Raw genomic sequence first — 25,838 nt, forward strand, 5'->3', positions numbered from 1 at the left:
AATGGTGAGTGGAGTCTGCAGGGTTACCCACTGTGAATGTGAAAGATATCATTAGCTGGGGTAGAGATGTAGAGGAAGCTGGAGATGGTAAATGTGCAATGAAAAGATAGAAAAGACAGAGGATGGTGGTGGGAGTTGGAGAACAGGGTGAATGTGCCTCTGGAACGGGAAAACAATTGTTATCAATACTAGAAACATATTAAAAGGCAATTTCAGGCAACTGTGTTCTTTACTTTGGTGTGTTCATGCTAAAGTTCTTCTAACTGGAACCCAAAAAACCAGAGGAAAATGGAGAAGTTTAGTTTCTTTTTATACATATATTTGAAGAACATAGTCTGTGCTTGAGGAACAAGAAACAGGGTGTCTGGGGGACAAACAATAGTTTAGAGATCCCATAAATTCAAGACTGAACTTTCTTGTATACTGAACTCAGAAGGGATTTTTTCCTAACAGAAGCTTTATTGTTGCTGTCGGCAAAAAACCCCAAAACATTCTCAGGACATATCTTCACTTATGTCTATTTAGGGCTTCCAGAAAATGTTACAGTGGAGTAAAATGAATTTTCAGACTGGTAACAAATACAATTCTATTGATTGTACCTTGATGCCTCAGGATATATATTCACTTCAATCTGTGTAAGTCTTCCAGAAAATGTTGCATTGGAGTAAAATGAATGTTCAGGCTGGTCGCAAGTACTTTTCCATTGTTTATGCCTTAAAATTTTGGGTAGACACCTGGGGTTTTAATCCTTAGATTTAGAATGTGCTGTTTATCCATTTTCCACCCTTCATACCTTTCTGGGGAAAGTAATTCTCCCAAGTCTTGTAGAATTAAGTTTGATTCTCTCTTCTGAGGGTATTTTTCTTTGTCTCTATGTTTTTAAGAAACTTATTACCTGATACACTAAAAAAATTTATCAGCCATGTGGGACTGCACTGGTGAAAAATTCAGCAATGCTTTGTTGCAATTTGAATCAAAGCCCATTTGCAGACTGCTTCAGCAGGGCTATGCCATGAATTGGTGGTGTCTGAAGTGCAATAGCCTGGAATCAGTTGTAGTATGTGTACTGCAGCCTCCTGGTTCATAGTGTTGTAGATGCTTAGGAGTTATTATTCTGATGTTAGGGCACTTACCTTTTTTATCATAAGCTCATAAATACCTACTCCAGGGACAGTGCTCTCTTTTTAGCCATCTGCTATTCTTGGAAGAGAAGTCTATTCTGAATGGCTACTTTTCTTTTCTTACTGGCGTGAGAGTGGATAGAGGGTTGTTCTTTAACATTCCCAGGGCATGCAAAGCTTTTGGAAACTGAGCTTTTGTCTCTTGCCTTGAGCATTGGTGTAGTACTAACTGAATTACAATGGGTTGGGCAATTCTGGTATCAAAGGAAGAGTAAATCTGGAGCTGGATGAGTAGGAGACAGAGGAACAAATGCAGAGGAGTAATTACCAAGAGGGTGGAAGGAAGGAACATGATGTGAGCAAGAGACTGTAAGAGGCCTGTACAGTTCTGGGCTAGCTTTTTTAATTGATGCATTTTGACTCAGGACTGTGAGGCAGGTGTAATTTTTGCTTTTTGGATGAGAAACTTGTGTGTGTTGTACTCTGGGTTCAGAGTCTGCAGTTCTGAGACCGAGTCAGTGAGTGGGGGGTTTAGTCAGACCAATTAAGTCATGTGCTAATCATCTTGGCTTCGGAGTTGAATGATGGTTAGACACCATGGTGATGAACAGTTGTTTGCTCCCAGAGTCCTATGTAGGAAAATATTTGCACAGAAGGAAGAAGGATACCTTTATTTGAAACTTGAATATCTATTTTAAGTTTCAAGAATATATAATTTCTAAGCATTATCCGCCTACTGAACAGCTGCCTTCTATCCTGACAGTGTTGCTTTCTTGAATTCTTTAAGCATAGAATAACAGCACTGGTGGTATACTAATAGCTGTATCAATACAATTCCCAATATAGATCTATTTGCTTTCTGTTTCCAGTCATAAATTGACTGATAATTCTGTCATAGAGAGGAAGAAGGAAAGCTCAAAAGCTGTACATGTTACTTGTGTATTCCAGTGCCTTTCTGTTGCCATTCACAGGATTTGAAAAGCTGATCCATTGACCAAAAACGTCTTTGCAGCTTGAAGAAACAATCCCAGTGCAAGAGCAGGAAAAGTACCCTCTGCCACTCAGTATAGTGATATATTTTGCATTTAAAACACATACATGATAGTTAATTAGTCCCCCAATAGTTGGTTTAGAAGCCCCCTTGGTTTTGTACCAAGAAGCAGGTGTCAAAATTAAGACCGAGTGTGTTGTTGAGACAGCAGAACAGATATTGTCTGTTCTTTGTCTGTATTGTTAAATAAGGTGTCTGTCTGATTCAGGCTTTTGCCCTGCAATTCAGGCACAGTCTCTGCAGGCAGAGAGGGACCTTTTCCAAGGAAGGAATAATGAAGCTGCCTGGACAAATTATCTGGGCATAGTGGGGAAGCAGTGTGGGTGGAGGTGATGGGTTTCCTCTGGAGTCACAAGGCAGAGCCAAGTGTTGGAGGTGGCTGGAGGGCTGTTGGGGTCTGTGTGTCATGGCTTGAACATCCTGCAACCCAGGGTGCCCTGGACTGCTGCTAGGCTTGCAGAGGGATAAATCCACTGTGCAGGGTCTCTGGAGGTTGTGGGGATGTTAAACATGTTTTTATTAGAATTCCTCCATTTGTCTCAACTTGCATTATAAGGCCTCATTTGATGGTCCTGCAGTGCTTGCATTAAGGCGAGTTTTAATTGGTTCTTAATTTCCCTGAAGTCAGAAGGGTCAGGGCAGAGTTGATTTATTTGGATCATGACAGATCTCAGAATTCCAGCTAGGAAAGGCAAATTGTTCAGTTTGGCCTTTCCCAAATTCCCAGTAGTTTTCTGTAGTTCTGCATATAAAGCATAGAGTCCGTCTCCATCCTCAGGAGACCTAGTTCTGTTAAAGCTGAATAGCACTTCTTATCTGAAGTTCAAAGCATAGCCCCTGGTATCATTTCGGTTTCATATTCCTTTAATAAATGTTAGGTGCATCACCGGTGAGTAGAGACAGCAGGGACTGTGTAATTAATTTCAGTATTTTTGATTTCATTTCATCTTAAGCCAACAACAGGAAACTCTGGGGCATGTACTTTTTATTGTACTTAGTGAAATACCGAACATCAGGCCTCTAGCAAGGAAAATGAAAAAGTACTCAGGTAATGTAAAATTATGGCTTGTTTCACACCCAGGTCCTTAATAACACGCTTTAGTATGCGGTGTCCTTAATGAACTTCTGACACTTCAGTAGTTACAGTCTATTGCAAGCTGAAACTCTTTTTATTCTCTTTGATTATGTACTGCTGGGCTTCTCTGTGTGTGTGTGTGTGTGTATGTGTTCATAGGACTTTTTTCATATTTAGTCACTGCTTGCTGAAACAGTACCATATGCAAAACTGTAGTTCCTTATAGCAAGGGTACTTCAGATATCATATTTGCTCACTTCTGGAAGAAAACAGTGTCATGGATCTTTGTGGATTGATGACTCCCTTTGCACACACCTTGCACCTGCTATAAAACATATTTTTAAGGTAATTTAATATTTGGTAAATACTTGAATGGAGGACATTTTTCCTGGGACTACGCTTACTTTAATTAAACTATCCTAGAGAAGAAAAACAAACAAAAGTATATTACATTAAACAGAAAGGTTATTATTGAATGTGTTCATAGGACTTTTCTACTGGTTTAACTTAATCTGACTTAAGATCATAATATAAAATTGCTGCAGACAGCATATTGAGAGACTGTGTGCAATCCTGAGTTCCTGCTTTTCATTTCACACCTGAGTTACCTGCGCTGTTAGCTTACATTGGTGCTTTTATTGATGCATGTCTCACATCTGACACAGTAGTCAATTTCTAAATTCTGACAGTAGAAATGATTGTCAGAATTGAGTAGGAAGTATTTGGTGGTGGGAGTAGTCTTATCTCATAATTGTATGAACTTTGAAATTTTTTGAGGTATGCAAGCGACCAGAGGCTTCTCTTTTGTCAGATGGAGTTGACTCCCTGTGCAGTTATAGACTCTGTGCCTGGCTCTTGTGTTTCCAGCTGCTGGACACTACATTCTTATAATGGCTCAGGTTTTGAACTGTTGAGTTTGCTATCCTGCAGGTATTTGTTGTAGTTGATATACCTATGCAGTTCTAGAAATTGATTGAGTTGTCTCTGTGTGAACTGATGAAATAGAATGGCATCCAGAGAAGCAGGAGACATAGATTTGCTTTGACTCTGAGCTCAGCAGGGAGCTTTGTGGCACACATGGGTTGAAAATGCTGGCACTGGAGACCCATCTGAGCTTCTCTTCTGTGAGACAAGCTCATAGGTACTATTTGAAATGGGGGTCCTGTGTCCTCTTGTTAGCACTTGCCTAAGCAAGGATTTATTTGTTCATAGCAAGGTGATGAGAGCAGAGGCCATGCTGTTAAGAATGTCAGTCCTGGGTGTTCTTCAGCTGTAAGGTTATTAAATTAACCTGTTGTTAGAAGGGCAATCTGATCCCAGATTATAGAGGAACTACTCCCTCTGCCTCCAATGGCCCAAGGTCTCTGTGCACATTGGAACGGGGGGAAACAGAGTGTGAATGTCAGTATCAGGAGCCATCATGTGAAGGGTAACTTGTAGCTTTGATCGCCCTGTCCAGATTCAGTGAGACATGATTTTGTGTGTGTTTGTTCCTGATGAACATTGTGTATTTTCTGGTGCACAGGAGCAGCAGAGAAGAGCTCAAAGCATGGAGCTGAAGACCGGACCCAGAATTTCATCATGGCCATGAAGGATCGCATGAAAATCCGGGAGCGGAACAAGCCTGAGATCTTTGACTTGATCAGAGATGTGTTTTGTGAGAGCAAAATGACACATGCTCAGCAGATGAAGACAGTGAAACAGAGTGTGCTGGATGGTACCTCAAAATGGTCAGCAAAGATCACGATCACTGGTGAGTGGGATGGGATAGTCATGGGGTCTCTTGGTCTCACTTGGGAGCCTCAAGTAAGAAAGTTAGTGTGGAATTATAATATAGAGGAAGGACTTCTCTGACCTCTCTGTCTTTCTGCTGAGTGCACATACAGGTAGCAGGTGCAGATGGCCCCATTGCAGGTGCTGTAGTGAGCTGCAGCTCATCAGAAATGCTCTCATGAGGGATATTCCTGTTTCTCTGGGCATTATGAGCTGATACTTCAGGTGGTGGTCGGATACATTGTCTTGTTGCAGGATGGTGGTAACCCTTCTGTTTTCCTTTCAGTGGTGTGTGCTCAGGGTCTGCAGGCCAAAGACAAGACGGGGTCCAGTGATCCATATGTAACTGTTCAAGTGGGTAAAACGAAGAAGAGGACAAAAACAATCTTTGGGAATCTGAACCCTGTATGGGAAGAGAAGTTTTACTTGTAAGTGCTCTGACAAGGAGTCGCAGATCCATGTCACCTGTTTTATGATTTGAGCTTTGACAGCTGTGTCTTCTCTCTCCGTATGCATTCCCACATCACCTGTAATTTGGGATGGTTCTATTTTTGCTCAGCATTGTGTGTGTGTGTGTGAAGGGTTGACATCTCTAACAATGTATGTAGTGTACACCTGTTTATCCTACCTGTCTTCCTTGTGTATATACAAATTGCCTGCTTTATGAACACTTCTATGCTGATGTTCTGAGAGAATGCTAAAGGGAAAGGAAAATATTTAAATCAGCAGCTATTGTTCCTGGCTAAAAAAATTCCTTGTAACATGAGAGTAAAATTCGTGTAAAAGACTAAGAAAACTTCTGTGACCTTTTTCTGGGATCTGCTACTGGTGTTTGGCAACCAAATTTATAAGTAATTAGTTTTCAGTTGTCTGCAACACCAGCAGCCTCTTCTTTCAGTTTTGGAACATCAATGTAACAATAACTCAAAAGAATTATTGTTGCAAGAGAGAGCTTCCAAGATTACCAATGTATTGAGGTCTGAATTTAAAGCAAAGTCTGGAGGCACAATTCTTTAGATAACATTGTTCCATCCTGCTTTTATTGAATAAGTAATATATACCCTCAATTTGTCATTGAAGATGTTAAAAACCAAAATGGAGACATGAAATCCAACTACTGTTTTCTGGCTGATCTCATTCAACATCAACAATCTTTATTTCCTTTAATGTGTAAGGTCTTCCATTGTACCATCTCTCTCCTTCCTTTCTTTTCCTCCTTGTTCTTTCCTAAACTGCTTGAGGGGGAGCTCTCTCTGCAAAGTGCAATTTGTTTGTGTTTTAAAATCAGTTTCATATCAGTCCAGCTTTGTCTTTACAATGTACAGTAAAAACAAAATTATTTTTAAGCAGTTTTGAGCTACTCATTAACGTCATAAAAATCCTGCTGCTATTTTGAGTGAGTAAGCCCCTGGCTTTATTCTTAGTTTAATCCGAGGTAACATTTCTGCTTGGTAAGTAGTAAGAATGCTTAGGGGCCATTTGGATAACTCTAGTCACAATAGCAGCAAGTCTGTGTGGGTGCCTTAAGGACTTTGATTTACCATGCCAAGTAGTTACCATGGTATTTGCAGTGTGCTCCCTTCTAATTTTAGGAGCCTCAGCAAATACTCTGTTTAAAGATAGATAGCCGTGTGAGATAAATGTCACCATTTTAACGGTGACACTGTTTAGACTTAATGGCCATGTCTGTGATTCAGCAGATAGCATGCTCTTGGGCATTGGTGTTGATGCTACTTTCTGTCTTGCCTGTGGTGGTTGCCTTCTTTGCCTTGACAAAGCAAGAGGAGATGAAGGAAATGAGCATAGTTTCCATACTGATGGCTGGAGAGCATTCAGTACTGCAATCAGTGTGTTGTTTCATTAGTAGATGTCAAAGCTCACCTTCTGCTGGATGAGGAGAGAGTAATTTAGAAGTGTGTGCAGCACTGGTTTTCTACACACCCGTGTTTCTGTTTTGCATTTATGGATCTTTTTGCAGCTTGCATCTCTTTAGGTTCTAAAATTTTCTAACCCATAATCAAATGGAAATTTAAATCAACACATTCAGGCCCAAAATACCCATTACATACCAGGCTTTTTTAGAAGAGATTGTCAGGTCAATCAAGAGATTGTCAAATTTTAGGGGGTTGGATGGGAAGGTGTCTTTGATTCTTGAAATGAGGTTAATTTCTTGTAGTGAGAGAAAGGTGTGCTGGTAGTTACTGAAAGCCTTGCAGAAGATATATGAAAGCTTTGATGTTCAAAATGGTTAAACAATTAAAAAGGAGCAAGATGTGTATGTAGAGAGGTCAGGTCAGTTACTAATATGTGTGTCAACAGTGCTGGCTTGGTGGACTTGTTTGTTGCTGATGTTCATTAGGTGCCTAGTGCCTTCCATGTGATCACTATTCCCATGTGTTTTCAACAGTTGAATGTAGAGCCAGAAATCTGTGTGCATCAGTCATTAAAATCATAACACTGTTATTATAACCATGGCATGAATGAAGGCACACATTGTACAAATTAGTGATTCAGTTCTTTCTGCAAGCTCAGTAAAGTTTATTAAAAGCAGCTTAAATAGATTTGAAAATTTTAATGTATCTGGTATTTGAAATAGGGGGGTTTGTACTTATTTACAGTGATTGACAGAGAAGTATATAAACTTAAATATCTCTCCCTAAAAATGGCTTTGTTCGTTTTCCATGTATTTTCAGAAAAAAAAAATGTGGTAGGTTTGACCCAATTCTAAAGTACAGATTTAGAATCATATTTTAGAAAAGGCAAAGTTCAAAATGCTTTGGGTTTCCATTATAAGTGCTTTTTAGGTCGTTACTAGCCTGTGTAACTGCTTTGATTAATCACCAGTTCTTGCAGTGTATTCATGTTGCCTGAGCAAGCAATTTGCAGGCTGTTTCTTTCTGAAAATTATCTCTTTGTATATTTACATCTATAGCTCTAGGAAATAGGTTGTTATGAAGAGATTTTCATATATTTCATCAGCGTTTGAAGACCTTTGAAAACATAAGGTGTTGATTTTTCTGCTCTGTTCAAAGTGTTGCAGGCTTGATGCAGACTCTGCATATGTGGTGCTTGGCAGCAGGAAGCTTGGTGGGGGACTCCAGCCACTGCTGCAGCATGATGTTCTGTGAACATGCACTAAGGAAACCCTGCTTTCCTTGGATTTCCTCCTGCAGTAAATCCTGATTTCTTTCCTCTAGTTGTGATGAGCAGGCTTATAGATGTCCTCCTCCATTTGCTGTGCACTTCTCTCCCCATGCCCTGAGCTCTCTTCCCTTGCCCTCAGCTCTGGCTGGGCAGAAGGCAGCATGTGTCCTGCCTGCAGCTGGATTCTGAGGTGTGTGTAGTGGTTGGTCCATGAGAGCCAGCTGGCTGCAGGCTTTCCAGGGACAGCAGCTGGTATGGCTTTCTCTTCTCAATCTAGCTGTTGTTTTTTTCTCACAAAACCTGTTAGAACATAGAAGCTTTCATAACAAGTCTGCATAACTCTTGTTTCCTTAGGAAGCAGTCCAGTAATATTAGAAGGAAGCTATTTTTGCCATATTCAGTGCAATTAAAACAAGACAGTAATTCCCCATTTGGACATGTTTTAGACTGTCAGTGAAAATTACAGGGCTCCTGGAATCCTTTTTTTTTTCTGTAAAGGCTGAAGTTGAGCATCATTTTGCATGGGTTACAATAGGAGACAGTGCTTAGGAGGATAAAGCTGACCACAGGGCAATTTCAGTTTTAAAGGGAGAGCTCTGGGATTGTTTGGAGGCTGCTTGTCCATACCTTTTGTTCAGGGAATGCCATAGTCTTTAAAGACTGTGAGTACTAGATGTTACTGTTCTCTCTGGCGTAGGTGCAAAATTACTTGTTCAATTTACAGTAATATCCCCATGAAGTTGTATGGTTTGAGTACAGCTGTGTTTGAAGCTCTGAATGGTGGGTGTGAAGTCATTGTCTGGAACAGATTACATTGTCTCTGAACAGGTTGCGAGAGGCATGTTTATTCTTTCTCACTGCAGAAGAATAACTGAGTTAAAATGAATGCAGGGCCTCCTGCTAGCAGACAGCAAATATTTTACTGTGCAGAGCCACATGATATACACACCTGTTAATCCTTTGGGAATGGTGCTACTCTCAAGTAACCACTGTCTAGTTACCCAAAGGCTTCTGTTTCCTCCCAAAATTTTCCTTTTATCTGCTAAGCAAGTTGTCAAGCTTTTCCTCTTTCAGTTGTCTCTGTGATTATATGTGCTGTTCCAGAGCTTTTAGACTTCTTCTGAGATCACTGTGTTTATAACAATTGCAACTGTCCCCCTCAGACTCCCTTCACTGTGTGGCAGAGACCAACCAGTTTGTCTTGCTTTCTTTTAATCTCCAGGTACTGCAGATACTGAAGCTGGCACTCTGATAAATTCTCACTTGTTTTCCTGCTCAGTTACCAACATGAGACCTAAATCTGAATGCAGACCTGATGCCTCGTGGCAAGCACCACTTGGAAAGCTGAGTTAATGTAGTTAGCGATATAAAATGCAGAATCACTTCATCTGCTCTTTGTAGTTAGACGAGGTGCACCATTAATTTGTCAGTTGGTGTTGTAACATTGCTAACAGCAAATGATTGTACTTGTTCTCCTAAGAAAAGAGCTTCATGCTAGTAAGAAGTGAAAACTCATTTCTTTGTTCTTAGACAGCAACAACAGGCTCTCGGGGCATATTATTGTGCTGTCATGCTTAACTTACAAAGTACTAAGGATTTTCCTTCGTTCTCGTTCCACTCTGATTTTGCCTTAGGTGTTTTCTCCACTGTCCTTTTTTCTCCCTAAAAGAGTAGTCTTGTCATAATTTAAAAATGAGCCTCTTCTGAGAAGTTTTTGCCTTCCATTCTCGCTATGGTTGGCCACAGCTGAGCTGCCACTTGGACCCTGCAATGTTTTGACACTTCATTTGAACCACATTCGAGTCCTCCTGCTTTTTCAGTTGTACCATTTCCCAAAACAACGTTTTTTTCTGCTCCTCCTCTGTGTGTTGTTGCAACTTTTTACTGGTCTTTCACATACTGGTTGCTACAACTACCCCTTCCTTTCTCATTTTCCACAAAATCACTACCTTTTTTTTGACTTTGCTCCTCAGAAGCAGAACTATACTCTTCAAATGACCACAGGTCCTAACATCATGCTGATCTGTTCTCTCCTTTGCATTTTCCACGTCCGGTACTCTCATCCCTTATTTCTGCAAGCAGGTCTTCACTTTCTTTCTTTCTTTCTTATTTTTTAGCATTTTATGAACTGTTGCCTGCACTGGAACTTTACAGGCCCTTCTTCAGAACTGTGTCAGCAGGAAGGAAACTGCTCACAGAATATGAACACACAGACATTCACTAGACTCTTTGAACCATAAATATTTTTAGTTCAATACCAAAAAAACCCCAGAAATACAATAAAACTACTTAATTCTGGACTTGACTGACCTACGTTAAAATCTGCAAAATGCTGTTGCTTCCTCTGGTCTTTTACTTTCGTTGTCTGTTCTTGTGTAAATCTGTGTGTTGTTTTGTCTTTATTGGCCTGTCAGCTCTACAGGAGAATTAGCAAATTCAGCACAAATACTGTTGGGCTTTTTTTTTCGAAGAATGAATCATTGATTCAGAAGTAGTACTCTGGTCATTTTTTGACACTTCTCCTTTTTCTTTCCCTCCACGTTTTGAGGGAGATGAGGCACGGTCAATGCCCTGTCCCAAACCCCTGACATCATCCAAGCCCATCTGGCCCAGCCTTTACAGACTGGCAGAGATCTCAGAACTAAGAATCATTTCCTACAGTTTTTTTTCAGAAGTTGGAGCTACATTGGAGAGATACAAATTACTAACTTCGTTGTGGGAGGAACTATAGTGTAAATTCAACAGTTGCTTGTTCTGTTTAGCCACCAATATACTAATTACTGTGTGTGTGGGCATGTCACTGTGCGAGCAGACCAGAATTAACCACAGCTTCGTGTGCTCTCGTGCTTCCCCTCAGCTGGGCATGGGAAGAGACCCAAATATTGACAGTGCAGGGGATGTGTGTGGGTGCTGGGGCTTCGGTGCTGTGTAAGACTAAAGGGGAATGTGGCAAAATGGATCGAGGTAGAGAGTGGGATAGTGAGCAAGTCAGCAGAACCGGGCTCAGCTGCTTCCAGTGCAGCAACGACTGGCTTAAGGCAGAAAATCTTAATGGAAAAAAAAAAATCTGATTTTAGTTTTTCTTTTAGATTTTGTATGCTGTTTCTGGAAAATGTTACTTCATTTGGTAGCTTGAAGTGTAAAAGTAAGTGCTTTTATAAAAATGGCACCACTCCAAACACTGAGACAATATGAGTAAAAAATAAAGGGTTTGAGCCATGTACATAGCAAACCTGATTTCCAGTCTCTTGATCTCTGAAATGGACCTGAAAGTATTTGGTATTTTCTTCCTTTTGGTGGGGTCACAGAGTGTTTCTTTTCTCTGCATCCTCTTGGGAAAAGTTGTAAGAGCTCAGCTGTAGGAGGGTGGACAGACATATGTGTGCACGCAGTGAGATCAGGCTTCATAAAAACATAACAAGAAGTGGGGCAGGCATCTTGAGAGATATACCAGCTGCTGTATTAATGATGAGGAGAGCTTTTAGCAGCAGAGCTTGTTAGCCACAGTCTTACGGAGTTGTGTCACTGTCACAAATTGGAAGCTATTTATCATTAATTAGAAAATTCTTACCCATTACCAAGGCCAAGTCTTCCAACGTTCATGATTCTGGTGCTGAAAAGTGAACTGGTTTGGACACAGCTGTGTTGCTTCACAAATCAAGGACTATGGTTCCACAGACTTACCCTTCTGATAGTAAGCTACCAGCTCAAGGCCTTCAGCTGCAGTAAGCAAGTGGTAAAGCTCACACTCTGGCATGGCACTAACACAAAAAAGCAAATTGAGCAGTCTCTTAAAAACAACAAGGAAAGGTGTGGTAAAATAGAAGCTTTAGTCGCTCAGTAAATGCTATTGGAAAGCTTCCTGTAGGATGTTGCAGTGAGTTGTGCTGCTGTCTTTCAGTGAAGGACGATAGCCAGCCATCTCAGGAACAGGGGATGATGCGTGTGGGGCTGCTAAAGTTAGATTTAGGTTTGAACAGTGAACGTTTTCCTTGAGGAAGGACCACTGGAAGCAAAGAAAAAAGACTAAAGTGGTCCTAGCAAAGAGCTGTCTGCCAGAAGGTGATGTGTGAAGAAGTCAGGAGTTAACTTATGGATGCTTGGTAAATGGCTCTGTGTCCCAGTTGTGTTTTGAGGCACTGTGCATTTCTGAACACTGAGCCTCTACAATACTGCAAGGTTGTACAGTAGTGCACTGTGTCAGGAAAAGAGGATTTCTTTTACATGCTTAGGCTGTATTGCTGGCAGACATGACAAAGCACTCTGATAAATTTGAGAGCTACAAAGAGCAGCAATTCCAACCATTCCCTGCTTGTGAGAACTTGTTTGCATGGTTTTGTTGGGAAGATATTCTTGAAGTAAAGGAGGAGGAAGAGGAGAGTGCAGAAGATGGGAGACAACCATTGAACCTCTTTTATTCTGAACTCTAAATACAGATTTGATTGCACAATAAAGGCAGGGAACAGTGATGTGCTCTGCTTGTGATCCAAGCTGCATGGAATTGCCTCTAACCTTTCCATATAATTCCCAGCTATTCCCCTCTACTGGAAAAATCAGTAGGAGCTGCATGGATGTCTGTTAAACATTGTCCTGAATCACAATGGTGGCAGTAAGAACCCAAATGGTTTCTTAGCAGAGAGCATGCTCATAACCAGCCACTGCCACATCCTATTGACCAGGCTTAGCAGAGCTCTTCTGACCCATTTCTTCTTTCTCCCTGTTGCTTAGCAACAGATACAGCATGTTAAAGTTAAAAAGGCTGGAAAACAGGCCTTCAGCAGCAGTTGCCTGTTTTCATAGGTTTCATTTGCTTGAGGGTAGACATTTGTAGTGGTTATGGTGAGTAATCACCCTTGTCATGGTCTCATATGAGCATTCAAATTGCTTTATTGCATGCCCTGTAAATGAGCAGAGCTATTATAGTACGGTTCTACCGACTTCTGACATCCAAGAGCCTGTTTGGATATACAAAAGATATCTGAAACACCTGAAAAAGGGGGGAGAGTCTTTAAATCCCGTCTGTGCATTAAACTGGAGGGTGCTGATTCATCAAACAGTAAACTGCTTCTTTTAATGGAAATGTCTTTATTGATCTGCTCAGAGCACAAAGTATCAGTCTAAGCTGTGAATAATAGGCAGAATCAATTCTAGTAATTAAATACCAATGCTGTAACTACTGTATCACACCCGTTCTCCTCAGGCAGTGTGGTGTATCATCTGATTGTAATGTCTTATGCATTGATAAGACTGCTTTGTGACTGTCTTGAAGAAAGAGATCTACCTCCACCTGAACTATTTTTCCTTTGTTAGAAACCAGCACAAAGGGTGTTTGTCACAGGTCTTCTGTGCTAACCTAGAAACTGCATAAAGACAGGTAGCCCTAACAGCCTACAGCTGAGCAGGAGGTCATTGATGGAGAGAGCTGTTGAAACCAGTTAGATGATGATTGTCATTTTTTGCGGGGGTGTATGCTGGCATTAACCAGCCTAGCTATCCCCTGGCTTCTGTAGTCTTCACAGCAAAACTGACAGCTGTGAAGAGAATTCCCAAGTTCTGTGAGCTGCTGCTGAGAGTGAGGACAAGCAGCAGAGTCACACTGCATGAGAAGTCAGAAATTGGTGGCTGAGGTTGGGGCAGGGTGGTTGTTCAGCATGCATTTGGAGTATTTGCCATGTCACAGGAGCATTTAGAGTGCACCAGCAAGGTGTTGTGTTGTTCATATCAGACACTCCACTTTTGAAATAAATGCACATTGTTTACACTTTGCTAATATATCTCTCTGATGTTGGAGGAGTGGGTCAAGAGGAGTACAGAGAATGTAGCAAATAAATGTTGGCTGCATTGCACACTCTTAAAATTACATTTTCTCTTGTTTGCAGTGAGTGCCATAATTCCTCTGACCGGATCAAGGTGCGAGTGTGGGATGAAGATGATGACATCAAGTCTCGTGTCAAGCAGAGGCTGAAACGCGAGTCAGATGATTTCCTGGGGCAAACAATCATTGAAGTTCGCACTCTGAGTGGAGAAATGGATGTGTGGTACAACCTTGGTGAGCCGGGCCTTGAGGCTGAAAACTTGTTACGTGTTGGTTTGGGAATGTTTGAGAGCACTTGGATGCATGTGGACAATTTACAAGAAGGGAAAAAAGTTTACATGGTTTCAGTGGCATATGATGCCGCTGCAGAGCAGCTGCAAAGCTGATCTCAGTTAAAATTGAGTATAACCTGCCAGAAGGTTGATGGTTTTTCTCTGTCAGCTACTTAAAAATACAATGGAAGAAATGCTTGTAGCAAGACTCTTATTCCACCTCTGCTGGAGATATGCTGTCCTGTGTTCTTTCTTTTGGTGTCAACACAAGCATTTTAGCACTTTGTAAGAACATCAGGTGCATTGCACTGGGCTGGCAAGTTCTTGAGACCTTTTCCAGTGACTATTGTAAAGGGTACCAGCAAGCAACCAGATGGTGCTGAGTTGACAGGCACATGAACCTGTCATCTTCTAGGAGATCCAAAATCTTCTTCCAGCAGTTCCCAGGAGTTCAGGACTATGGTGAAGTTAGGGACAAATTCCACGTCAGTCAGCCCTGTTCTCAGAAAGGAATATGTCCTTGGTGGTTCTAGTTCAGCTGACTGAATCCAAGAGCCTGTAGCACATTTGCTGGCAGAAAGGTGTCTTATGTCCGAAAGTGTGCATAGTTCTAATTAGATGTGTCATATTGAGGGTGTATCATGGCAGTTGTTTTGCTCGTGTCTACTTAGTATTATTCAATGTTTTGAAAGAAAAGAGAAAGTTTTCACTGTGATGACTCAGCCCAGGTTCCAGCAGTTTCCAGCAGTTTCTTTTGCCAGTATTGTCATCCTGAGATGGCCGTGCTCTGAACATAAACAATGCAATAATTGCTGATGGTTTTGCCTTCTAGAGAAGCGAACAGATAAGTCTGCAGTGTCCGGGGCTATTCGCCTACAAATCAGTGTGGAGATCAAAGGCGAGGAGAAAGTGGCTCCATATCATGTTCAGTACACTTGCCTTCATGAGGTAAGAGGTGTGAATATCTGTTCATTCTGACTATTGAGAAAGCAATTTTCTGATCTTTATTTTCTTGAAATGTTCCTCCTTACCCTAGGTGAGCTTTCTTTTCCCTGCCATGCAGTGGTAACACACTGAATCATCAAACCCACATTTGTCAAGGAGCAGCTTTAAGCTGTTTCCCCAACACTGGCTGGCTCAGTGTGTCCCACTGTCACAGCTGTGCTACTGTCAGAGATCAGGCTTTGGTTTCACTCAGAGCCCATGATGAGTTTAAGGTGGAGAAACCTGTGAATTTCCTTGAGTGATGTTTTCGGCATGTACTATATCTCTGTCTTTCTTTAGAGGAAGCATATTAAAATGCATTATGAGTAAATTGTGATTGAGGAGTCTCTGTCTTGGGGAGGTGATGCAGGTATTGGTGGTATAAATTCTTTTATCCTGCTGCAGTGGTGTGTAGTTATGAACAGCTGTTGGGGAGCAGAAGAATAAGCTGAGGTTTCTGGTACTGACTTGTCTCAGGATGGACTGAGCTAGACAGGCAGTGCTGCAGAAGTTGGGAGAAATCCAAAGATGACTTGTGAGAAAGACTGAAGGGAAAACCCTGTCTTGGAGAGATGCCCAGTCTGTCTGTGTCAAAGAAAAGGCAGGCAGCAGGGTCAGTCTCAAAAGTGCCTGAATAAGGAAGGGTAGTCAGAACCCTGTATACAAGAATATCCTGAGGTCAGTGAGGGTTAAGCAAATTCATCTTACACAGAGAAGGACAGTTGTATCACAGAGAAGAATGTTCATCTACAGGAACAGCATTTTTATCCAGCCAGTGAACTGGAGGAGCTCTGTGGTGTCTTCTGCCCTTACCAGCGAACCCTTTTAAGATAAATATGAAGCTCAGAAAGTAGGCTTCTCTTAGTAGGCTGTGTTGTATCCTTCAATACATATTTATTGTTTTTCACTTCATTGATGGCTACTATTTGGTAAGCTGTTTCGATTTTGTCTTTGAACATGCATGTTCATTTGCTGCTCTTTTTTTTTGCAAATAGGTATCTTTTTAACTATCACATTTTTCTTTTGTGTGTTCTAAAATGAAGATGATTTGCAGCAAGAATAATATAATCAGGAAAAATAGTACTGTAAAGCAGAGTCCTCTAGCTACTAATGAGATCATTAGACTTCTGCCTCGCTTACTGTAGGGAGCAACTCTCTGAAAGGCTGATGAATCTGTAAGTGACATGAATTTGAGGATTACTGAGAAGCCCACTGAGCTGAATGTGCTATTTCTGCATAGCAATGATAGCTGAAAACTTTTGCAGTGTTAGATAAAGTGAAAGGTTATGTCGAATAATATAATGCAAGTCTCTAGTTGTTAGGGGCAATCTTAAGGGTATCCTTTTCAGGAAGAGAAATCTGTTTGGACTGTTCTGTATGATAATAATTACAATGCTGATACAGAGCTGTAACGTCAGCTAGTTTAAATAGCTTGTCCATATTAAGGCATTTTCATGATGAGGACAGAAATGCGTAGGTTTCAGGAAAACTAATTAGTGTATGGTTTCAGTGCACTGGAGCACTCTTCTGAATCATTCACATTGTCTGCTGGGTAAAGTTGTAGGTATGCATGTGAAAAATTCAGCTATGAGATTCGTTCAAGAAGAAAGGAAGGTAAAAGCAGAAAATACAAAGTGGGCAGGGGGAAAAAAGAGGAGGAGAACAAAGAAATTTGTGATAGTGCCACCACATCAGCAGTTTCATGCTCTTCATGAATCTTAGCGGCTTCAGCAGCCTCACATACAGACTTGTCCTTGTTTTGTTTTTCAGAATCTCTTTCACCATCTCACAGATGTGCAAGGGAATGGGGTGGTGAAGATCCCTGATGCCAAAGGAGATGATGCATGGAAGGTGTATTTCGATGAGACAGCCCAAGAGATCGTGGATGAATTTGCAATGCGTTATGGCATTGAGTCAATATACCAGGCCATGACGTAAGATGCATTTCCTGTGTTCCTTAGTGCAGATAATTGGTGTAACTGATGGATGCTACTCTCACTGTTTAGCAGATGAAGTGTATCTATAATGGAAAGCTTGGCAGTGGCAGCTGCTCCTTACAGGTCTTACTGTGAATGGGAAGAGACTTCCTGTCTTTTAATCACTAATGTCCTCAAAGTCTAAAAATTATTTGTCTGCCGTTTCTGTTTTGAGACTCCCCAGTCTCTCTGAGAGCTCTTCTGTTGAAAAGGTGTTGCTCAAGGTTCCCACTGAAGGTTTCTGATGATATGAGAAGTGATGAGGTTTTGTGGAAGCATTTGTCCTGTACGTCTGTTGTGGCAAATGTTACAGTTCTTTGAAGACACTGATTTCCCAGGTGCTGCTGAAAGCACTTCCAGAAAGTTTCAGTAATGGTGCCACTGATTTGCCAAAGATTTGTCCTCTTTGGAGCTAGGTTAATGCAGTTCTGTATCTTCAAAGACCCTTTTCCTTGTCACTATACTTTTACTTGGATTTGGGATTAGTCATTCTTCCTCTTAAAGACTAGTATTGCTATACTTAGCTCATTTCTTATTTCAAATGTAATATAAAATGTAGCACACAAAAGTGAACTTTTTCACATGAGAAGCTAAAAGTTTTGGGTTATGAGTCCTTAGATGAGTTATGAGCTGCATTTATGTCACCTTGCAAGCAGCTTTTCTGCCTATTGGTTTAAGCCAAAATGGAAAAGAATTGGCAGGTTTCTCTGGAGGTCTAGTCACTGCTTATAGCAGGTCTATCTTGAAAGTTGGACTAGGCTGCTCAGGGATGTGAAAAATTTCCAAGGATGAAGGTGGAAGCCTCTCTGATTAGACCCCCCATTCCTCACAGCTTCTCTTCTTAAAGCTAAATGAATCCATTTCATGTGCTTATATTTACCAATTGCCTAAATGACCAATTGGTATGTAAGTGTTATGTAACAAGCATGGTTTTAAAGTTGAAGAGGGTAGATTTGGGATAGATAAAAGGACAAAATCTTTTACAGTGAAGGTGGTGAAACAATGCATGGATAGGCTAGGCTGCCCAGAGAAGTGGTAGATGTCCTGCCTAACCTGGAAGCTTAGGTTCAAGGTCATCTTGAATGGAATTTTATGCAGCCTGGTGTAGTTGGAGCGGTGGGTCCCTGATCACTGCAGAGGTTGGACAAGATTACCTTTAAAGGTCCCCTCCAACCCAAACTGTTCTGTGATTCTATGAGTCCCTCAGGGAGAAAAGTGGTTGTAAAGTGGTTCCCCGATTAGATTAAATTTCTCAGTGAGTATTTCTGCATAAAAATGCCCCATCTCTTCTGGCTACTGAAATGAACTTGCCATTTCCCATGATATAAGACCTCTTAAGCTCCGAATTTTTTTTAATTTTCTTTTTTTTTTTTTTTAGGACTAAGAGATTTTAAAAAACTTTCTCAATCATTTCACAGGCCTGGATGCTTCTAGCATAATTCTGAGATTCCGTGGAGGAGGGTTCCCTGATTTTAATGAGAGAATGGGAAAATGCAAATGAGCGTGCACACTTCTTGCAGGCTGAATGGGTTAGCCATAAGGAATCACACATATCAGTGCAGCACAGAAATACTAGAATGTACTTTCAGTGGCCATTAATGCTTTCCAGCTGCTGCCACCTCATGACACCTCAGAACCTGTGTCTGCCTCAAGCAGCAGCAAATCGTGTCGATTTCCTTGTGTCAGGCTTGGTTCTAGGAATTGGCATCAGGACCCAGGGCATCACTAAGTCACGTACTGTCGGCAGCAAATGACTGAGAAGCTGTTTTATGATCTGGAAATGGCTGCAGTGAAGGGATTTCTCTTTGTTTTGAGCTGTTGTCTAGATGGCACCTTTCTGAATAAAAGCTCTGAGATGCTGGAGTTCTGTAAAGTAATGAAACGTAACTTCCATCTGTTCATGGTGCCCACCAGCACAAGGGGTCTATTAAAGGGGTAAAGTCAAGTCCTGCTGCACAAAAGAGACCAGAATGACTTACATCACTGTCCTTTTGCAGGCATTTTGCATGTCTCTCCTCTAAATACATGTGCCCAGGCGTGCCAGCTGTGATGAGCACCTTACTTGCCAATATCAATGCTTATTATGCACACACCACTGCCTCCACAAATGTGTCTGCTTCGGACCGCTTTGCAGCCTCCAATTTTGGGGTAGGTTTGTGGGTTTGGTGATGTTGTGATTGGACTTCTTTAATTTGCTACAGTGCTTCCACCCTTGAGTAAATGATTTGTTCTGTTTAAAGAACATTAAATTTTTGAGGAATTCAAAGCAGTGGAACTCTTATACCAGACAAAGAGCATGGGTTTATTGTCTTCATCATCACACATTTCAGATATCAATCAGTGTAATGCATTGTGATGTTGATTCTTTGTGTTCACATCACAGTGGAGCACAGATGGTATGGAATGAGCAAACAATACTAACTCTGCATGTTAGTGCTGTTGGTAAAATATACCGTGTGATCTTGTAATTTCAGAGCTTTGTTTTTAAAAACAGAAACTGCTTTAGGAGAAAAAAAGCACCACCACAAAAGAAGTCTATCCCCTTAATGATTAAAATGTTTTGTATATAATTTGTGGTGGACTTGAGTATGCTGGAAAAGTATTTGGAAAAGCTCATGCTTCCCATCCGACTGAGAAGTTATTAATAGGTTGAGGAGGTGTTCACAATGCCAAATGAGAATTCAGTGGAGAGACCTGACCTCAAGAAGTTATGTCACAAGAAGCCTGTAGTACTTGTCACTTATCTAGATAAGATCACAGAGCTGTATCATTGCTCTGAATTAGACCCTTTTCTGCCTGTAATTTATTCATCTCTGAATAAGTATTTTCTCTCAAATACAAGTTTGGTGTAAATTGCAGATGGAAAGTCAGAGTGGTTTCTGTTCTGCCTCTAGTTCAGAGTGACAATGGAGTGTTTTTTCTGACAATTGTGATGTTTCACAGACTACAGAAATAATTACAGTTTTAAAGTAAATCCAAGAATTGAAAGAAAATACTGTTTGCACAATGCCATGTATCCATACTGCTTTCTCCGGCTCTCATGAGATCTGACACTGATTACCTGATACTTTGCTGAACATGGATTGGCCAGTGGTGATATGTGAATGTTTATTGGTGCTTTCTGCTCAACAGAAAGAACGATTTGTGAAACTTCTGGATCAGCTTCATAATTCACTTCGGATTGATCTCTCAATGTACAGGGTGAGTGGGATTAAACAGAATCCTTTCAGGTATTCTGGTGGGCAGAATGGAAACACACCATTTGGAGTTCTCTTACATTTCTAACTTCTTGCGTAGTTTGTGTCTTAAGGAATTGTCATTAAAAGTTGTTGCTCAAATTTTGTTTTGTTCATGGATCGAACTTAGACCTTGTTTTTTATTTCCACTGTAATTTGCTTAAGACTTTTGAAATAATTTGAGCATTGTGAACTGTGCTTATCTCTGATACTTCCCCAGAAGTTTCCAATCCAAGTTGGATTGGATAAAATAATTTGAATTATTCTTATCAGCTACTTCAGGTATCATGTAAAAAGAGAAAATAGACTTGTTCTCCCCTACTATGAAAGAAATATTTTAGAGCACCGTGTTGTCATTTACTTAAGGTTTGGCAAACTCAAATCACGATGTAAGGTCAGGTTTGAGATCCCACCCCACTTCAGCAGATTGTGAAGAGATGAGTTTCAGATGTTAACATTAGTCCAACAAGCTTGATGAACCCTACACTTTCTTTCCTTGCTACTCCTGAGTCAATATTATCTTATCATGTGACTTGGCTGTTTTTTTCCCTTAAATTCCTTGCTATATTATTTCAGTCTGTGACTAATTCATTGAAAAGTTTAAAAATTGTGGCAAAATGTGAGCTTAGATTTTATTTAGTTATCCACTTCTGATTTTAGCATTTATCTGAAACACTGAAAAATATATAGAGGAGAAAAACATGAGATGATAAAGAGAAGTGCATTAGGAAGACAAAAAAAAAAGGAAAAGGGGAAAGGTGCAAAAGAAGATAAAAGGAATATTGTGTGAAGAGCTATTCTAAAGCTACATTACTAGAAAGAAAAGGTCTAAATAGAGGCAACTGATCCACGGAATAGCAGAGGGAAAATTATCAACCCATGACAATAGGAATCTGTAACAGTGCTGCCTTTTTTGTTTGCTTGGTGTTCAGTAAAAGCTGCTTTTTCGTGGCTAATGCAACTGAAATGTGCGCTAACAAGATCTTACATAAAGGACCAGGAAAGATTTGTGTAGTTTAAATAATATAGGTGTAATCTAATTGACATTATATTTGGAGAAACAGCTGAAGCATTATGGGAGCATTTAGTAATTATTTTAAAACCCTAAAGGGCAGGTTAAGTTTTGAAAGAAAAAGTGTTAATTTGCAGCTTTCCAAACAGGAGATGGCAATTTATATTCTTCAAATAGTTTGTATTTAGATCTTTAACCATGGAAGTCTTTGATTTTGGTAACTAACTTGAGTTCCAGAGAACCCATGTGTGGACAGCTTAACTTTTAAAAAGAGAGTTGTCTGAGAAGGACCATCTACAAATGACTGCAAAAAGCATCACATTGCCTACAGTGGTTAGCTGAACTTCAGTAATACTCAATTATTACTGTCAAGAGACAGCATATTTTTCTGCAAGTCCTCAGTAAAAAGTGAAAACTGTTTCCTTCTGCCCTTTTCCCCTTCATATCTAATAATTTTTGAACATGCAGATATGACGAGATTATGTGAAGAGAAGGTTGCTCCTGCTGTTTTACTTGCAGCAAAACAAATCCCATCAGCTTGAATGTAAGAACATGCTGAGGAACATGAATACTGTTAAAGGACACATGCCCACAGGAGACAGTGGGAATGCTGGAAAGGGCACAGTGCCTGAGGTTGGAAAGGGAAGAGTTTTGTGCAAAAAGCAAAGCTAGCTGCATTCAGCATATGTATTTACACATGGCATCTCACAAGGTTCTAGCTAGTTCCAGTACTGTCTTATGAAAACTGTGCTCATTTTTCCTTTTTGGTCTTGTTTACTTCTCTGGAGAGCTGTTGAATACACCACACCCCTTGGCATCTTAGAAGAGAAGCCAAAAAATGGAGCATTGAGTGCAGAAAGGAAAGGTCTCACATAACGCCAGGCAAAAGGCCAGGGCTGCCAGTGGTGAGGCTGTTTCCAGCCTGCTCCTTCTGCAGCCGAGGAGACCATCCCTGCCACCAAGGCCTGTCAGTCTCCTGGCATCCACAGACTTTACATTTATACGAGAAGCTGTTTAATTAAGCAAACAGATAAGCTTCTGCAGCAAAAAGGCCTTATTTATTGAGCATTGTTTTGACTGGTACAGGCTTCTTGAGCAGGAAATGTTTCCAAGACAGTTTCCTTATTTAGCACATGCTTGAAGCCTTGCATGGATCTGACTGTGCTTTCAAACAGGATTTCCCTTTTCTGTCAACAGAATAACTTCCCAGCCAGCAGCCGTGAGCGGCTGCAGGACCTGAAGTCTACAGTGGATTTGCTGACCAGCATCACCTTTTTCAGGATGAAGGTAGGGATATGGGTGGGGATGGGAATGGCATCTCTGCAGTTTTTTTTTCCCCCCAGGAGTTGATTTCCCATTTTCAAACCATTGTTTCATGTTGTTTTTCTTTAGACACTTAAGGAAAATGGAAATAATCTGCTGACAATGTATAAACATCCACATTTTGTCTTTAGTTTTCTGTATTTTGCATTATGAAGATGTAAATTGCTTTTTCCCTAAAATGGCACAACTCTCTCCCACCCTCCCTTGCAAAAAAAACACAAAAAAAATTGGAGAGGAGGAAGAATAAAGGGAATTGTCTAGTTTTAAGAAGATAATTTGCTTTTTTAATAACATTAGGAAAGATACTCACTATCTAGTAAATATTTTAGAGTTCTCTTGTGGAGGATGAGATAGTAAAATGGGATAATATCTCTCAGTACAGATCCAGGAGGGTTGTTATGAATGCTAATGTGCTGGTTTCAGAATGAAGTTTATTGTCCTAGCAATATGTAATGAGATTATTTTATATTCCTGATTTTGAGCTTCTAAACTTTTTTAAAAGATTACAACCTAATATTGTTGGTTAGTACATGCCACTTAAAAATGTTTATCTTATCAAAAACAAAGCAAGTGCTTAATTTGAGCTACTTCAAGAAGTGCTTAAATTTTTACACATAAACCCTAGTGTAAATGATGATTTAGATCTTTATTTTAAGAGTATTCATTCAGACCATCTGTCTGTGTTGGAAGCTTGATTTATAGAGATACTCTGAAAAGTTTAGAGGTACTGAAAATATCAAAATTGTCAGGTTATAGTTGTATTTGCAGGGTGACAATTGCCTGTCAGTTTAGTTTATAGTACCTCTGCAGCATTTTCCTAAAATAGTGTAACAATGAAATAATGAAAACAGCTGCTGTTGCCAGAGGAGAAGGCGTATCAGTTGGCATGTCCCTAATGATTCTGGTTGCTTTAAAATTCAATAAAGTGATGAAAGATGTCCTTAATGAAAGTTTTTTGTATTTAAAGGCAGATGAATGGTCTTTGACAAGACTTTGCAGATCAGATGTAAACTGCTCTGCTGGTCTGTTGCACATTCTTTCAATGCTGTGGAAGATTGCCTGCAGGCTTTGTAACAAAGTCCTATAAATTCAGCAGAAATTGTGTGTTTGGCTCAAATTATACACATATCGAGCCACATGATCTGTCTCTTCTGGGGAATCTTCCTTGGCACATCAAAATCTCTTTTATGCTTCAAATGGTCGGTGGGGAGATAAGTGTTGTCACTGCTTCTTTATGCCTGTGGAGAGTGACCCATTTGTGGTTTCAAGTCACAAGTTGCTTAAAGCAGATCCACCAAGCCTTGAGTGGTTTCCAAAACACTGATGTGTCCTTTCCCTGTTTGATTTACGAACTGTGCTTTGTTTGACTCTCTTTGTTGTCCCCTTGCCAGGTCCAAGAGCTTCAGAGTCCACCCCGAGCTAGCCAGGTGGTGAAGGACTGTGTAAAAGCTTGCCTCAATTCCACCTACGAGTACATTTTCAACAACTGTCATGAGCTGTACAGTCGGGAGTACCAGACAGATCCTGTGAGTAGCTGATAAGCAGGCAGAAATTGAATTTTTCTTATTTTCTTAAGATAATAACAAGAATAATAATTGATACAAAAAGCCAGCCCAAACAAAGTTGCGTGACTTGTTATCTTCTGAATGCAGAAAATCTGTAATCAATTAATGAGCACTAATTAGTAAGGGGAGGATGATAATTGTTTTACACTAACTAATTATGATGTGTTTTGCCAGCCTCAGCAGTTATTTGTGAAGGGAAGGTTTGATGTAGCTTTGAGTGAGCAAAAGCCAATTACACAAATGTAGGCTGATCAAGGAAGCTGTCATTAGCATATGTAAACCTCAAGCAGTGAGATTTTGCCTTGTTTTCAGGCACCCAGTATCCTGCACTGGGTTTAGGAGGTGCCTCTAGACACAAACTCTTCTCAAGTGTGTGAGAGCTCCACTGGCCTCTCTGTAATAATGCACACACAACATGGCAACAGGGATACAGTCACCAACCAGGTGCCTAAAGAGCAAGCATTTGGAATAGGCTTAGGGCAAATGATGTCTCAGCAGGTCTCCTGGAGCCTGGCTGAGGTAGATGACAAACCTGGTGTGGTAGATGACAAAACAGGGATTAGGTGGGTTTGAGGCCACCAGTCAGCAACGTGGTTTGGCTTGTTACTGTGTTTTGCATTAGATCAGACAAGTTGCCAGCAATCATTAATAATTTTAAGCTCTTTGGATGAGAGGGTCCACAGGTGTGCTTGGAGTTTGCATGGTGATCTGCATTTACCAGATTACCATTGCTTTTTCTTTGCACTTATATTTTATGCTGGTTTTCCATTGGCTTCCTTCTCAGAACAAAACTCAGGACCTTCCTGCCGAGGAACAGGGCCCCAGCATCAGAAACCTTGATTTCTGGCCCAAGCTCATCACTTTGATAGTTTCCATCATAGAAGAGGACAAGAATTCTTATACCCCAGTCCTGAATCAGTAAGAATCCTCCATGGCATGTTTGGCTAATGCTAGTCTGTGTCTGCTCTGCTTTATTTGTTAAACTGCTTTCTATCTCTTCTGTCACTTGTGCATTTATAGAAGTACTTATCTTGTCTGTCTGTCTGTCTTTCTGTCTTATCTGTCTCTGTCTATATAAATAACTTTTTGATTGGGATGGAAGAGTTTCAAAAGGTTCAGTTACGATGGCGTTCGAGCACAAACACCCTGATTATTACAATCCTGAACTCAGGGAGGCACCTGAAAATGGGGTGAGAGCTCTTTTGGTTTTTTCTGATGTTGAGCAGTTCCGGGGTGCACATTAATGCACACAGTAGTGCTGTGGTGCCTTACACTGTGGCTTAGGAACGTGGTGTTCAGTGCAGCACTGGGAGATTGCACTGGGTGGAGTTTGCATAGCACTGGAAAGGACCCTGAAATGGGTCTGTTCAGCTGGTGGATACCTCTCCTACAGTCCCACAGGGCAGAGAGAGACAGAGATCCTACAAGGTATTACACACAGAGACCTGGATTGTGCCCTAATCATCATTGATCTAACATGATTAGCAGTCA

The 25,838-nt window shown here is 40.7% G+C and overlaps 1 protein-coding gene across 5 annotated transcripts in view; it reads left to right on the forward strand.

Annotated features, from left to right (window-relative positions):
• UNC13B (unc-13 homolog B) overlaps window positions 1–25,838 on the forward strand; it is a 206,110-nt gene that overhangs the window by 132,060 nt on the left and 48,212 nt on the right. For all 5 annotated transcript variants that reach the window (XM_063180306.1, XM_063180307.1, XM_063180304.1 and 2 more), the window contains 10 exons: window positions 4,773–5,000; window positions 5,307–5,448; window positions 14,044–14,213; window positions 15,084–15,199; window positions 17,006–17,169; window positions 19,209–19,359; window positions 20,344–20,412; window positions 22,657–22,746; window positions 24,174–24,308; window positions 25,132–25,265. In XM_063180306.1, coding sequence (XP_063036376.1) covers window positions 4,773–5,000; window positions 5,307–5,448; window positions 14,044–14,213; window positions 15,084–15,199; window positions 17,006–17,169; window positions 19,209–19,359; window positions 20,344–20,412; window positions 22,657–22,746; window positions 24,174–24,308; window positions 25,132–25,265 — 1,399 coding nt within the window. The remainder of the gene's footprint in view (window positions 1–4,772; window positions 5,001–5,306; window positions 5,449–14,043; window positions 14,214–15,083; window positions 15,200–17,005; window positions 17,170–19,208; window positions 19,360–20,343; window positions 20,413–22,656; window positions 22,747–24,173; window positions 24,309–25,131; window positions 25,266–25,838) is intronic.

The sequence above is a fragment of the Melospiza melodia genome, chromosome Z, assembly GCF_035770615.1.
Source record: "Melospiza melodia melodia isolate bMelMel2 chromosome Z, bMelMel2.pri, whole genome shotgun sequence".
NCBI classification, from domain to species: domain Eukaryota; kingdom Metazoa; phylum Chordata; class Aves; order Passeriformes; family Passerellidae; genus Melospiza; species Melospiza melodia.